Below are 11,922 nucleotides of genomic sequence, written 5' to 3'. Positions count from 1 at the left end.
ATGCAACATGTTTGTGAAACTGAAGGATGCAATTTGCAAAAAACAAGTACAGGTGAAATATTCATGAATGTGAAATTATGGGTAAAAATGCTTTAATTCTTTGAGCCACAGATTCAACAAGGTTGTCAAAAACATTCGCCATAGATGTTTGGTTACCATTGGCATCGTCACACAGTGGCTGCAGATGTGAGAATCCTCCGTTCTGCTGCCTCACTGTGTGTGTTTCATTGTACACACTTGATTTTTAAAAAGGTAAAATGCTTTTAAAAATATGTGAGATTTTTTGAAAGCATTTCAAAAAACTCTCCGGTCTCGGAGAGTTTGAAAATGGCAGGTTTTTGTTGTTGTTGTTGTTTTTAATATTATAAACTACAGTTGTTGAAGCCTCAAAGATAAATAATAAGTACTGAAGTTGACTTAGCCACTTTCCTACAGCTGGATGTTTTCTGCATGGTAATTTCAGTTTTATGCATTCTAAAAATCAACATTTGGTCGGTGAAAAAGGGGATCAACAGCTTCTCACAATGAAAAATGCTTTTTTTTTGTTTGCTTTGAATAACCACAAATAGTTAGCAACAGATGATAAATGAAATGAACAAAATTAGTAATTTGGCTCAAAATGAACAAGTCAGGGCTCTGCCTGATTATCAGAAAATAAGTAGTTTCATCTCAGTTATTAATTTATGATTACCTTCCTGGGTGAAGTGTGGTATTACTGAATAAACAGACAATCTGCCTTCAAATTTTTAATAAGTAATCAAAGAAGAAGAAGAAAAAAAACGCAACTAAGAAGAATGCCAGTTTTGCACTGCTGCAGGAAAACGTCCGCCTCAGAATTATGTCACCAAGAGACCAAAAGTTGAAAAAAGGAAACAGATCCTGCTGAAATGTGCTATACAAATAAATACGACTGATGGATTGATTGACAGAAATGAACAGAAATTATCAAAGCGATGGCTTTCATCTTAAAAACACATTTAAAAATCCAAATACACAATGCTTATACTAGCAACAGAAAATCAGCCTTTTATACATTTCTGATTCATTTTCCAAATTTTGGATTGTTTGTTTGTTTACAGAGCTGTTTCTTTTTCACAAATCCAAAAGTTTTCAGTGGTACAGGATATATCATTCCAGCTGTTTTCGGTGTCGAAGAACCTCATCTCCACACATCTTGGATTTACTTTTTCCAACCTGTTTGGCTCGTTGGGGCCCCAGTAGCTTAAAACGAAGACGACAAAAAACCATGACAACATCAGAGACACAACGAGGAAAATGTTCCAGGCAAAGAGAACAGAGAAGACACCGGGGATCGTTTAAAAAGCGATCCGATTTCACCACGTTCACTGTTAACAGATTTACCGCCAGTAGTTTGATCACGTGTGGTTTAAGCTGCTGCGTGATGGTGCAGTTTGGGAAGAACTGCACCATCCATTAATGGATGTTTCCAGGTAGTTTTTTTTTTTTTTTTAAATGTTAAAACAAACAACAAAAAAAGTAAAAACCTGTCCGTCAGCAGAGCTCCATCCACCCATATCCACTGCTCTGTCCCACCTAACTCGTACAGTCCGATCCAGGTGAGCCTGCCCCTGCTATACTGTGTGGTAAAGTTCTTACGCAGAAAATAAAAATAATAATAATGAATACAAGAAATCAGTCAAATTGAAGATTATTGCTAATTTGCATTTTGCCTAATAACGATTTTCTTTCGTGGTAACAGGAACCTACCTGTTCCTCTCTGCTGTTGATGACCACCAGGTCGGCGCCCTCCTGCTGGCAGTACTTCCGGCTCTCGTTCCAAGTCTTCTTGATGGACGACATGTAATAAAAACTGTCGCAGAAATATAGCCATCCTTTCTGGAGATACTCCCCTGTTGAGGTGATGAAACGTCTTATAAGCTTAATGTTTGACTCATACTGGAAAAGACTGAAGCGCGGGTGTCCAAAATGAGGTCCGTGGGCCGTTTGCGGTCCCTGGAGTGATTTTTTTTAAGCCTGAATTGCAATTCAAGAAAAGCACAAATTTATCCTTTTAAATCGGTTTATACAAATGGAGACTTTATTTTATTTATTTATTTATTTATTTATTTATTTTTACATTTAACATGGGCAATATTATTGCTAACAACTTTAAATAGCATTACAATCATCTTTAGGTACAACACACACTTGGTCTGTTAAAACCACATTTTTGTTGCTGTGATTTTTTTGTGGAACTTGCATTATTGCTTTTAATAATTAAAATGTGCAAAACTTTTTTCAGTTTTGGATTTACAAAATAATTGACATTTCCAACAACAGCTAAAAATTGTGCCTACTGTGTTTGAAATATTACATATTGTTGATTGCTGAGCAAGCAAAAATAAATAAAATAAATGTAATTTAATTTTGGCCCACACGCATTTTTAAGTTAGAGATTTTGGCCCATGTAGCAAAAGGTTTGGACACCACTGATCTAAAGCTTTCCACATATGAATTGTCACATAATTTCTTATGTGACATTTCATAATCCTCGCACTTACTGGTCTCTTGCTTCAGCTTGCACATGTCCTGAGTCTCATTACTGCAAAACACCACATCTGGTGTGGGCTGAGGTTTGTCTGAAAGAGTAGGACAAGCTGGCTATGATTTGAAAGAAAGTCTCTCATTGTGGCTTCATGGAGATGTTAAGTCTAAAGATACAGTATCCGTAAAGAAATTATGGAGGCATCGAGAAGTAGTAGAAAAAATAAGACCAAAACTGACAAAAAACAAAAACATTGGAGCACAGAGAGCCAGAGGAGAACCAAAACAGAAATCCAGGAAAAGTTGAAGGCAGGATGCACAAGGAAGAAGCAGGTTTTAATGGGAGGAACCAGCAAGGAGTGACTGAGAAAGAGTTGTACACATACTGGGAGCTTGACTATGTGGCTGATTAGAAATGGATTGTAGGTGTGAGGGGAGAGAGAGAGAAAAAATGGCACAGGGAGCGAGATACACAAACTGGGTAACTAGGAAAATGAATGAAACCAAAAACAAATAACTAAAACTAAGGTAAACTGAAGGATTGAATTAAAGTTAAACAGAAACAAAGCTAGTCAAGTTGAAGAAAGAGATAAGGAACACAGAATAACAAATTATGTTGTTATTCACTTTTCTTTGGAGTTTGACTAGAATCAAACTCCAAAACAACCCAAAAAATTGCAAAAGTTTGAAAATGACTTTGGCCCCCAAATTTCTCTATCAAATGGAGCAAAATTAACAGCAAATTTTTCAGGATTGTTTATAGTTTTGTTTATTGTTACAGTTTTCCATTCTGTAAATGCAGTTTGTAAAAAGAATGCAATAAAAAGAACTACAAGGTTTTGCTAAAGCCTGAAACTATTAATTGCTGTCTTTCATTGTGCAATTTACATACTTAAAAAAAAAAAGAAAAAAAGAATTTCAAAGTTGCATTCCTGAAAGTTTCCAGATCCAACTCCTGGTCTCACATTGATTTTCAGAAAAAAGTATTTGGTCTCACAACAAAGGTTAAAAAAACAAAAAACTCACGGAGAGTCAGACGAAGGGAAACATTGAGAGCAACTTGTAGGATGCAAAGAAGCCCAAAGCCAACAGCGACCATTCTGAGCAGCTTTGTCCCTGCATAAGGGAGAAAAAAAGAAGACACATTGACAGTTAAACTCTTGTGTGGCTGCTTAACTCTTGTGCGTGCGAGAACTGAGGCAAATGTAGAGGACTGTGGAAAATGATACAAGTTTTACGTGTGTGGGGTCGGTTGGACCCCATTTCTACAAGGGTTAAAATATCATTTTTCTCTTTCGTGGAAACTGATTAGTGGAGATATTCTCCTTAAAACTCCATAAAAGTAGGAAAAAAGAAACAGCAGCGAGTTTCAATCAGTTTATCAAAATTTGTCAAATACAGAAGAAACATTCTTTAAAGCAATGATGTTTCAAGGCCATCTGGGTCTTACCCGATTCAGCGTGATTTTCCCCAGTCTCTAACTTGGGACGCCCGTTAGTGGAGGGATCGGGTTGATTCACATAATCGATCTCAGCTGCCTGTCGATTAGCAGCTCGCGCCATCTTACCCTGTGAGAGCAACACTGACGATGGGCAAGAAATCTATGTTTGGCATGACGCTGAACGTCAACGCGGTTCTGCTTTTGTTCGTTTCTCAATGTGGCAACACCTTCTTTTTGTTCTCCTTTCAGACATCCTAAAAAGCATTTGTTTCCCCAGTAAGAAAAAGTGAAGAAGGAAACGATATTTCAATAAAACCTTTGCTCTGAATCGTAACGATTAAAGGGAACAGGTTTCATAAGTCTGTAACACAGTCATTCTTAAAAATGATTTAAAATCAGTTTTCTTCCTTTGGTTCTGATTGTGTTGGCTACAAACTGCACACTTGAAGATTATTTATATGCATTTTAAAAGGTGTGTATTGTTTAACGTCTGCTGGGATTCCTGTTTAAACTCTTTGGATCAGGTCTGAACTGAAACTTTGCAACATTAATTGTACAATATATGTACATAAATATATTGAACTATGACAATAGGAGAACGATAACCTCGTTATGTTGCAGTTTTTGAGAATTGGATAGAGTTATTTTAGAATTGCAGGTGAAACTGCCAACGGCCACTAAAGGCAAAGGTTTACCTTAAAGACGCCTTAAAATCGTCATTAAATCTCAACCATGGCAACACCACCGCTTTGTGATTTGCTAATTTCCTGTGTGGCACTTCTTTTACAAATCAAATATGATATACCACTTAGAGAAGTAACTTTCAAGGATTTTGAAAACATTCTTTCTTAATTTGTTCAGCTAGTTCCTCACATTTGTTTTTCTCTCTGATGAATCTTTCACATTTTGAACCACAATTTCTGCTTCTGTTTTCTTTTTTTTCAAGTTACCCGACTTGATCAAACAAGGAAGATATTAGTGAAAGGGAAGGAGGAGAAAGCAGAGAATTATTGTGCTAAAAGTAGGAGAATTGATGCTTGTCTGGGGTACGCAAAGAAATAGATAGACATTTCCCGTTTAAAGCCTGTTATTCTTTTCTTCTTCTCTTTTTACATTTGCAATTCAGTTCCAGTCAGATGCACTCTGGTAAGATTATATGAACTTCTTCATTCACATTCCTCAGACAGTTTGTTCCATATTGACATTTTGAATTGTCTTTACACTGTCAGTCTGCCGTCTAGTCACATCCCACTGGTCAGAATCTATGGAGGCCATTGTTTGGCGTAGACCTTTAGCTTAGACACTTTGTCCAACACTTTTCCAAATGCCATAACCCTGAGACCACCACATACATGATCAAGAAACATTTTTCAAAAGAGGTATGGTCCAGTTTTGTTGGGCCTGGGTAGATCATAGCATCAGTTTCATGTCTTTTGCTGGAGGAACTATCAGCTGGTGCGGTCTCTCTCTGCTGTAGCTTATCCGCTTCAGGGTTGGAAATGCTCTACGTTTAGAGCATTGTTATGCCTATATTTGGTCATTTTATTTGGCCTGCCCACTCTCCTCTCCTCTGAAGGCATTTCAGTTCTCTGCCAACCACAGGAAATGACGTAAAAATATGAAGAGTTACCAAAAGACACAGGCCTGCCACTCTGCGACCAAAAAAAACATTTCATGTTCAGAGTCGCATAAATCCTCTTTGCTTCTCCAGTCTGATGATTGGTTTGATCTTCAGTCGTCTTTATCGTATTCAGATCCCTAAATGTTCTCGACTGGCTGATTCACTATTTCTGTTACAACTGAATAGACTAAGGTGTTGAACTTATTTATTTCAACTGCACAGGTAATAAACAATGTTTCATGAATGCATGTCATCCCTTTATGATATATGTCTGTGTGTATGCATATCGTTCCTGGGGAAATGTGCTCCCTATGAGTTACATTTTGTTATGTTACATCCGCACATTCAAAGGAGGCCATTGAATTTGTATGACACACAGATACAAAGTGAATCATCGCTCTGGAAAATTACAATTTTGTTCAGCCAATAAATGCATCTATCTGTTTGTCTGTCTGATGCACATGATAAAATATGTGGGGTTTTTTTTAAGCTTGTCTCTTCCTCTTTTCTTACCACTTCTAAGTTTGTCTTTCCTCGTTCTTTAAGAATGCACCAAAAGCAGGAGGATGACATCACTCAGTGTCTAGCTGCTGATGAAATCGGGACAATGCACAGACCGAAGATGAGAGACTACGTTAATGAGCAGCCATACGGGGAAGCAAATTTATCAGGTAACACAAAACATTACAAACATCTTCATTTTGGCTTATCAATTTAAATATACATTCATTTAACTTGCAGACAGAAGACGCTATCATCTGCTTTTCCTCATCATTGGCGCACTATGTATCATACAAGCCGTTCTCAATTTGTCGCTTCGTCTTACATGTGAGTGTCACTTCTTTGTTTCGTAGAGTGTAGGTAAAAAACCACCAACAACAAAAGACAGCCATAACAGTTAGTTATTTTCTCTTTTTTTTCTCAGTATACTCAAACAAGTTCGCACCCGCCTCAGCTTGCAACATATCCGAGTTTGGTGATGAAAACCACAAGATGGAGGAAGAGTGTGGGCGACTGAAGCCTGATCAGTGCAGAAAGTTCTTGGAAAACATCTGTGCCTTGAGGAGAGACAAACGCACACTTGAAAAGAGAAACAGTGAACATAACATAACATAAAGGAAACATAACATAAAGGAAAAAAAGACGCTAGAGGAGGAGAGAGACCAACTGAAAATGGATCACTGCGTGCCCAACGCATAAGCAAACTAAACAGCCGCTTAGGGCCCCGGGGTCACTAGGGGGCCCCCTAAGTGGAACATATATTTTTTTTATTTTAGTAATAATTTCTATGTGATTAAATTACAGAAACAGACATTAATTATGAATTATGATTATTTTTACAATAATATGTATTTGATAATGTATTGTAGAAATACTTCTTAAGATAGGCAAGAAGAGAAATTAAAAAATTAATTACTTTTGGGGGCCCCCTGGTGGCCGCGGTACGTACCGCACTGTACGATAATCTGAGCTGCTGTGCAGATCGCGTCCAAACCTCCAAATCACCGGTGGAAGATGAGTTAGCAAAAAATGATTTATCCTTCAGGGCGAGAAAAAAGAAAGAGGAAGAATAGAGAAAAAGCAAAGATAAAGGTATGTTTTAACGTGTCTTGGTAATGTAATGTTTATCAGAAAGATTTGTGGAGCTGCTAATAGAAAATTAGCTTGATAGCAACCTGTTCAACAGCCAAAATGCTACAGAGTTTGTATTTGTGTGAAACTGAGATTTAACTTTAAACGAGTTGATTCTCCTGGTTGGCCCGAAATGTTTCTAAGGGTTGTTTGACTTCAAAACAACGTGTTTGATAACGTTTGATAACAATAATTAACTTCTCAATGTTTGACGTTGCTTAGCAAAATGTTTCTCCATCAGGCTACATGGCTACTGCATTAATATGTCAATGAGCTGCTCTGAGCTGTAGTTGGAGATATGTTGTTTGCTGCCGAGCATGATAATTCATGTATCTAATACAAACATTATTTTTCCTTCAGCTTCTAAGTTAAGTGTAACTTCTCCAATTAAAATTATTTGAAGGTTCAGACTCAGCCCGGTACCAGTCCAAACTCTCAGATGAGAGAGACTCCAATTACAAATTACATTTTTAACGACTTTTAATATATTACACCTAAGATTTAATTTAATTTAATCAAACTATGTCATGAATATCTATGTATTCCATCTTAAGTTGGGCTGCACCATTGCAGTTTTCTGGCCGATTGCCAATTACCAATCTTTGAAAAGCCTGACATGCCGATACCAATTTATTTTGTCTGAAATATGACAAGAAAGTCACTGAGTTGGTAACAGTGGGGCAACTATTGTTAACAAACGTGCAGATGTGGCATACACAAAAAGCAATGGTTTCTGTTTTATCATTGTTATTAATTATTGTTATTATTATTGTTTTCTTTTTGTGTTTTGATATTGAATTACTTGATATGTTTTTTTATGTATATTTCTAATTTCGAGATTTGGCATCTATTGTAATTAACTTGATTGCAGTAGCAGAAAGCTACCAGTAGGAGGCAGTGTGCTCTCGTAATGGAGGATTTGTTAAGTACGGATTTGTTTCTGCCTCGTTACTCCAAGATGGTTTTTCCTGTTTACAGGTTAGTAGAGTCTACAGTGGTCTTACTCTCACAACGTAACCTTTTGAAGAACTTATTTAGTCTTGTTTTTAGTGAGCATTTTAGTGTTTTGTTTACTGAACTAACGGGCACCGGGAGGTAAGAGAGCAATTGTGGTCCTAGTTAGCTGAAGTTTTATGTACACATTGTTTAATTTACATTAGTTACCAGTTATGAAATAAAACGGCTCTGAATATTGTTGGAAAGTAATATGTAAATGTTGTTTAGATATTTCAAATATGTTACCTGTGATCTGTTTAGCCATATGTCTTTCTGTGAGCATGTTTATGTACAGAAAAAAAAGGCTTGGGTGACACCCTATCTGGGTGGTTGGAGAATAAAGATGGCATCCTAGAGATGTTCCTCAGTGTTGAGTCATTGGTTACAAGTCAAAGACATTTACTTGATATTGCATAAGGGGATGGTGTTAAAAAAATCCCCAACATCACACATTTGCTAATTATTTTCTGAATGTAGCTTTGTAGACTTTAAAACTAAGCTAATGAAATGTATGTTGTTGTCTTGTTCACTAGTACTGGCTCGATCAAATGGGACATGAAGACACTTGGGTTTTTGTAATAAGGAAATTGTTTAAGGGTGTTTTCACATCTGATTGTCTGGTAGACTCAGTTCGATTGAGGACCAAAATTGCAACATTTGTTACATTTTCAGCTGGTGTCACTGTGTCAGACAAACCAAAGTCTTTGAGGAAACTACACTGCTCAAAAAAATAAAGGGAACACTCAAATAACACATCCTAGATCTGAATGAATGAAATATTCTCATTGAATACTTTGTTCTGTACAAAGTTGAATGTGCTGACAACAAAATCCCACAAAAATCATCAATGGAAATAAAATTTATTAACCAATGGAGGCCTGGATTTGGAGCCACACACAAAATTAAAGTGAAATGTTCCCTTTATTTTTTTGAGCAGTATATTTACCTCCTCGTGCTGCACTAAGAACCACTGAAGGAAAAGACATTAAACCTCTGAGCAAGACTCTGAGCACAACTTCCTTTTTTATGAAATGCAAACAAAAATGGCGTAGTGTCAGATTCAGCGATTGTAGAATTTCTCTTTTGTCTTTGGCAGATGTGCCAAACAAACACTCTTCAACAATGGGCTCAACATGAACCATTTCTCATGTTAGCAGTAGAACCGCACTAGAGTTCACTTAAAACGGGTCAAGACCTTGGTTTTTAGGTGAGTCAGATTTCGCATTTTTGCTTTACACGCAAAAGGTCTCTGGTTCGAAAACAGACAGAAACACTTTCTCCAGGTTATGTTTATTATAGAGTGTTGTCAGTCAGCAGGAGGGTTTCACTTCTGTGATCTGGCACACAAAGTCAAGTGAACAAGATCACACTTAGACTTAGCAATAAATTCTAGCAAACCAACATGATCTCAATATACTTTATTAAAACATGGTAAATTCAAATAATTTAGAAATCAGTTACAGTTTGTAGTATAATACAGTACTAGTTAAAAAGGATTGGACATTGCAAACACAAAGGCCACAGGAAGCTGAAGCCCAATATTGACAAAATGCAACTTTCCCATCCCTAATGCTCCTAGAATCAGCCCTGCCACTGTCCCCACAGTTCCCAGCCATGAGGACCATCTTGTAGCTGCCACTGATGTTGCGCCAACTGACACCCCTGCTGCTCCAACCACTCCCAGCAGGGCACCCGCCATCTCTCCGTCACTCAGAACTGGAGCTAAAGCGTCCATCCCTGCGAGTAGGACTCCTGCAACCGAAGCGGCCCCTACAATAACTTTCACCTCGCCAGCTGCTCTGCGAACTAATGCCCCTCCCACTGTGGCCCCCAGGCCCAGCTGACACATTTTTGCCCCAAAAAAGGATGTGCTCACAGCCTCCAGGGAAGACTGAAGGTTCATCCGAGTGCTGATAGATTCTGCGGACTGATTGTACCCCGCCTGGCTCATCTTTGTAGCAGTTACAACGGCCTCCTGCTTGGCATGCAGCGTGAGCATGGCAATGATGAAGGTTGCAAACATTCCCATGCACCCCACCAACATCCAGAACTTAAAGTCAGAGGACTGCATAAGAACAAAGGCAATGAGGACAACTAAAGCCAGAAGCACTATAAGCACAACCTGATGGCTCCCATAGCCAAACAATCCCAAAACTGAGGTGACAAAGGAAACCACCGCCATTGGTATTCCCGTGAAAGCCAAGAAATCGACTTGTTTGACCAAAATGGTGTTGATCCAGTCGTGGATGGTTCTTTGCTCCATTTCAGCCTCTTTATTCTCGATTTTCCTCTTGTCTATCGCCTCCCTTTCTCTTTTTTCAGTGATCCATCTCGCCTTGTCACCCACCTGGTTACCTCCCTTCTCTATGGACAATATCCTCTCCTCTATTTGCAGAGCCACCCTTTGTCTCTGCTGCCACTCAATAATCTCAATGTCTTCCCTCTCTCTGGACATGACATCAACCCCTAGAGTGCAACAGGTCTCTCCCTGGGTCCATGCCAGCTGGAATAAAACACTAAGAGGCGGTTTAAGAACGGTGAACAGGCCTAAAGCCCACAGAAGTCCCACCATGCCGTAGGTCTTCACAATCCATTCGATTGCCTTCCCAAATGTTGCTCCGCTGAGTGTGGTCCCTAGAATGCCAGCACACCCCGCTGATGCCCACAAGCCAGCAGAATCTGCATTGGAACTGCTGCAGCTCCTCAGTGTTACAAACACCGAGGCTACCGCCGCCGCCAAAACAACTCCTGCTATGACGGATGTCATCGCTGTTGTCAGTGCTGTTGCTCCCACAAGCGTGCCCAGTCCCAGGGGACCCATCACCTTGACCTCCTCCATCACTGGTTTCAGTGGACCACTTGCAGTCATCGCAGACAATATCCTATCCACCGGGTCCTCCGTAGCGCCCAGTATGCATCCTCCCACGGCTCCCAGGGCAAATCCCAGAGCCGCCTCCATCAACTGGCTCTTGTTTCCTGGAAAAGAAAGAAGGCGCAGATTGTTTTATCACCTTGGCTTTTTTTATTCATACTATTTCAGGAGCAAAAAAATTGTTCTGTACCACGGACAGAAAATGCCAGGTGGGCAGAAATATATATTTTTGAAAACTCCACATTATCAAATGTCATCACATTTGAAATTTGTAAAATAATTTTTACCAGGTAAAAGTTGGTTTAGTATTTCGACTTGATAGTCAGTAATAATTTCTTGTGATACTTTTGGATCAGAACCACAATCAATGGAAATGAGGTGTAATATGAAGTCTTCAGAAAACAGTAAGACAGTGGTCCCCAAACTACGGCCCGGGGTCCAGATCCGGCCCGCCTCCACATTTGGTCCGGCCCCCTGAACAATACCAGAGAGCATTCAGACTTTTTTTCATATACGTATTTTCCGGACTATAAGCCGCTTATATGTGGATTTTTCTTCAACCATCAGAGTTGAAGAAAAATCAGCCTGGCTCTTTAGCAGGAAGTGAATCATTGGAAGTCAAAATTGGATATCAAAGAGGAAAGCGCCCATTAAAACGGAATTAGGTTTTAATAGGGAATTGAAATTTGAGAATGTTGTTGATCAGTTAAATAGCATTGAGGGGAAAAAGAAGATTTTTCGTTTTTTTTTTAAATAATGCTTTATGATTATCATTATAGAGCTGTTGCCGTGCAGCAAGAAGGTTCTGGGTTCGATTCCCGGCCCCGGTCTTTCTGCATGGAGTTTGCATGTTCT

At 38.9% G+C, this 11,922-nt stretch overlaps 2 protein-coding genes and 1 long non-coding RNA gene across 4 annotated transcripts in view; 1 reads left to right on the top strand and 2 right to left on the bottom strand.

Moving 5' to 3' along the window:
- Nucleotides 1–360: 360 nt before the first annotated feature.
- On the bottom strand, nt 361–4,117 carry LOC106963503 (CD209 antigen-like protein A). 2 transcript variants are annotated; one of them, XM_015058437.1, is made up of 6 exons: nt 3,956–4,117; nt 3,532–3,621; nt 2,523–2,600; nt 1,729–1,871; nt 1,506–1,612; nt 361–1,221 (listed from the first exon to the last, which is right to left on the bottom strand). In XM_015058437.1, the coding sequence occupies exons 1-6, from the start codon at nt 4,065–4,067 to the stop codon at nt 1,074–1,076; spliced, it is 678 nt and encodes a 225-aa protein (XP_014913923.1). In that variant the 5' UTR covers nt 4,068–4,117; the 3' UTR covers nt 361–1,073. The 2 variants fall into 2 exon arrangements, with proteins under 2 accessions (XP_014913923.1, XP_014913924.1); XM_015058438.1 differs by lacking the exon at nt 2,523–2,600.
- A 2,025-nt stretch (nt 4,118–6,142) lies between these two features.
- LOC106963504 (uncharacterized) lies at nt 6,143–6,673 on the top strand. The gene is made up of 3 exons (XR_001428205.1): nt 6,143–6,238; nt 6,309–6,395; nt 6,493–6,673. It is a non-coding gene; the product is annotated as an uncharacterized LOC106963504 (long non-coding RNA).
- A 2,799-nt stretch (nt 6,674–9,472) lies between these two features.
- Nucleotides 9,473–11,922, bottom strand: part of LOC106963501 (uncharacterized) — a 7,633-nt gene continuing 5,183 nt past the window's right edge. Inside the window, exon 2 of the mRNA XM_015058436.1 lies at nt 9,473–11,171. Within this exon, the coding sequence (XP_014913922.1) occupies nt 9,682–11,171 (1,490 nt within the window). The 3' untranslated portion in view covers nt 9,473–9,681. The remainder of the gene's footprint in view (nt 11,172–11,922) is intronic.

Source organism: Poecilia latipinna, unplaced genomic scaffold (assembly GCF_001443285.1).
Source record: "Poecilia latipinna isolate Pla-1442-1.1 unplaced genomic scaffold, P_latipinna-1.0 Scaffold1541, whole genome shotgun sequence".
NCBI lineage: Eukaryota > Metazoa > Chordata > Actinopteri > Cyprinodontiformes > Poeciliidae > Poecilia > Poecilia latipinna.
This window is presented reverse-complemented; position numbering and strand designations above follow the sequence as displayed.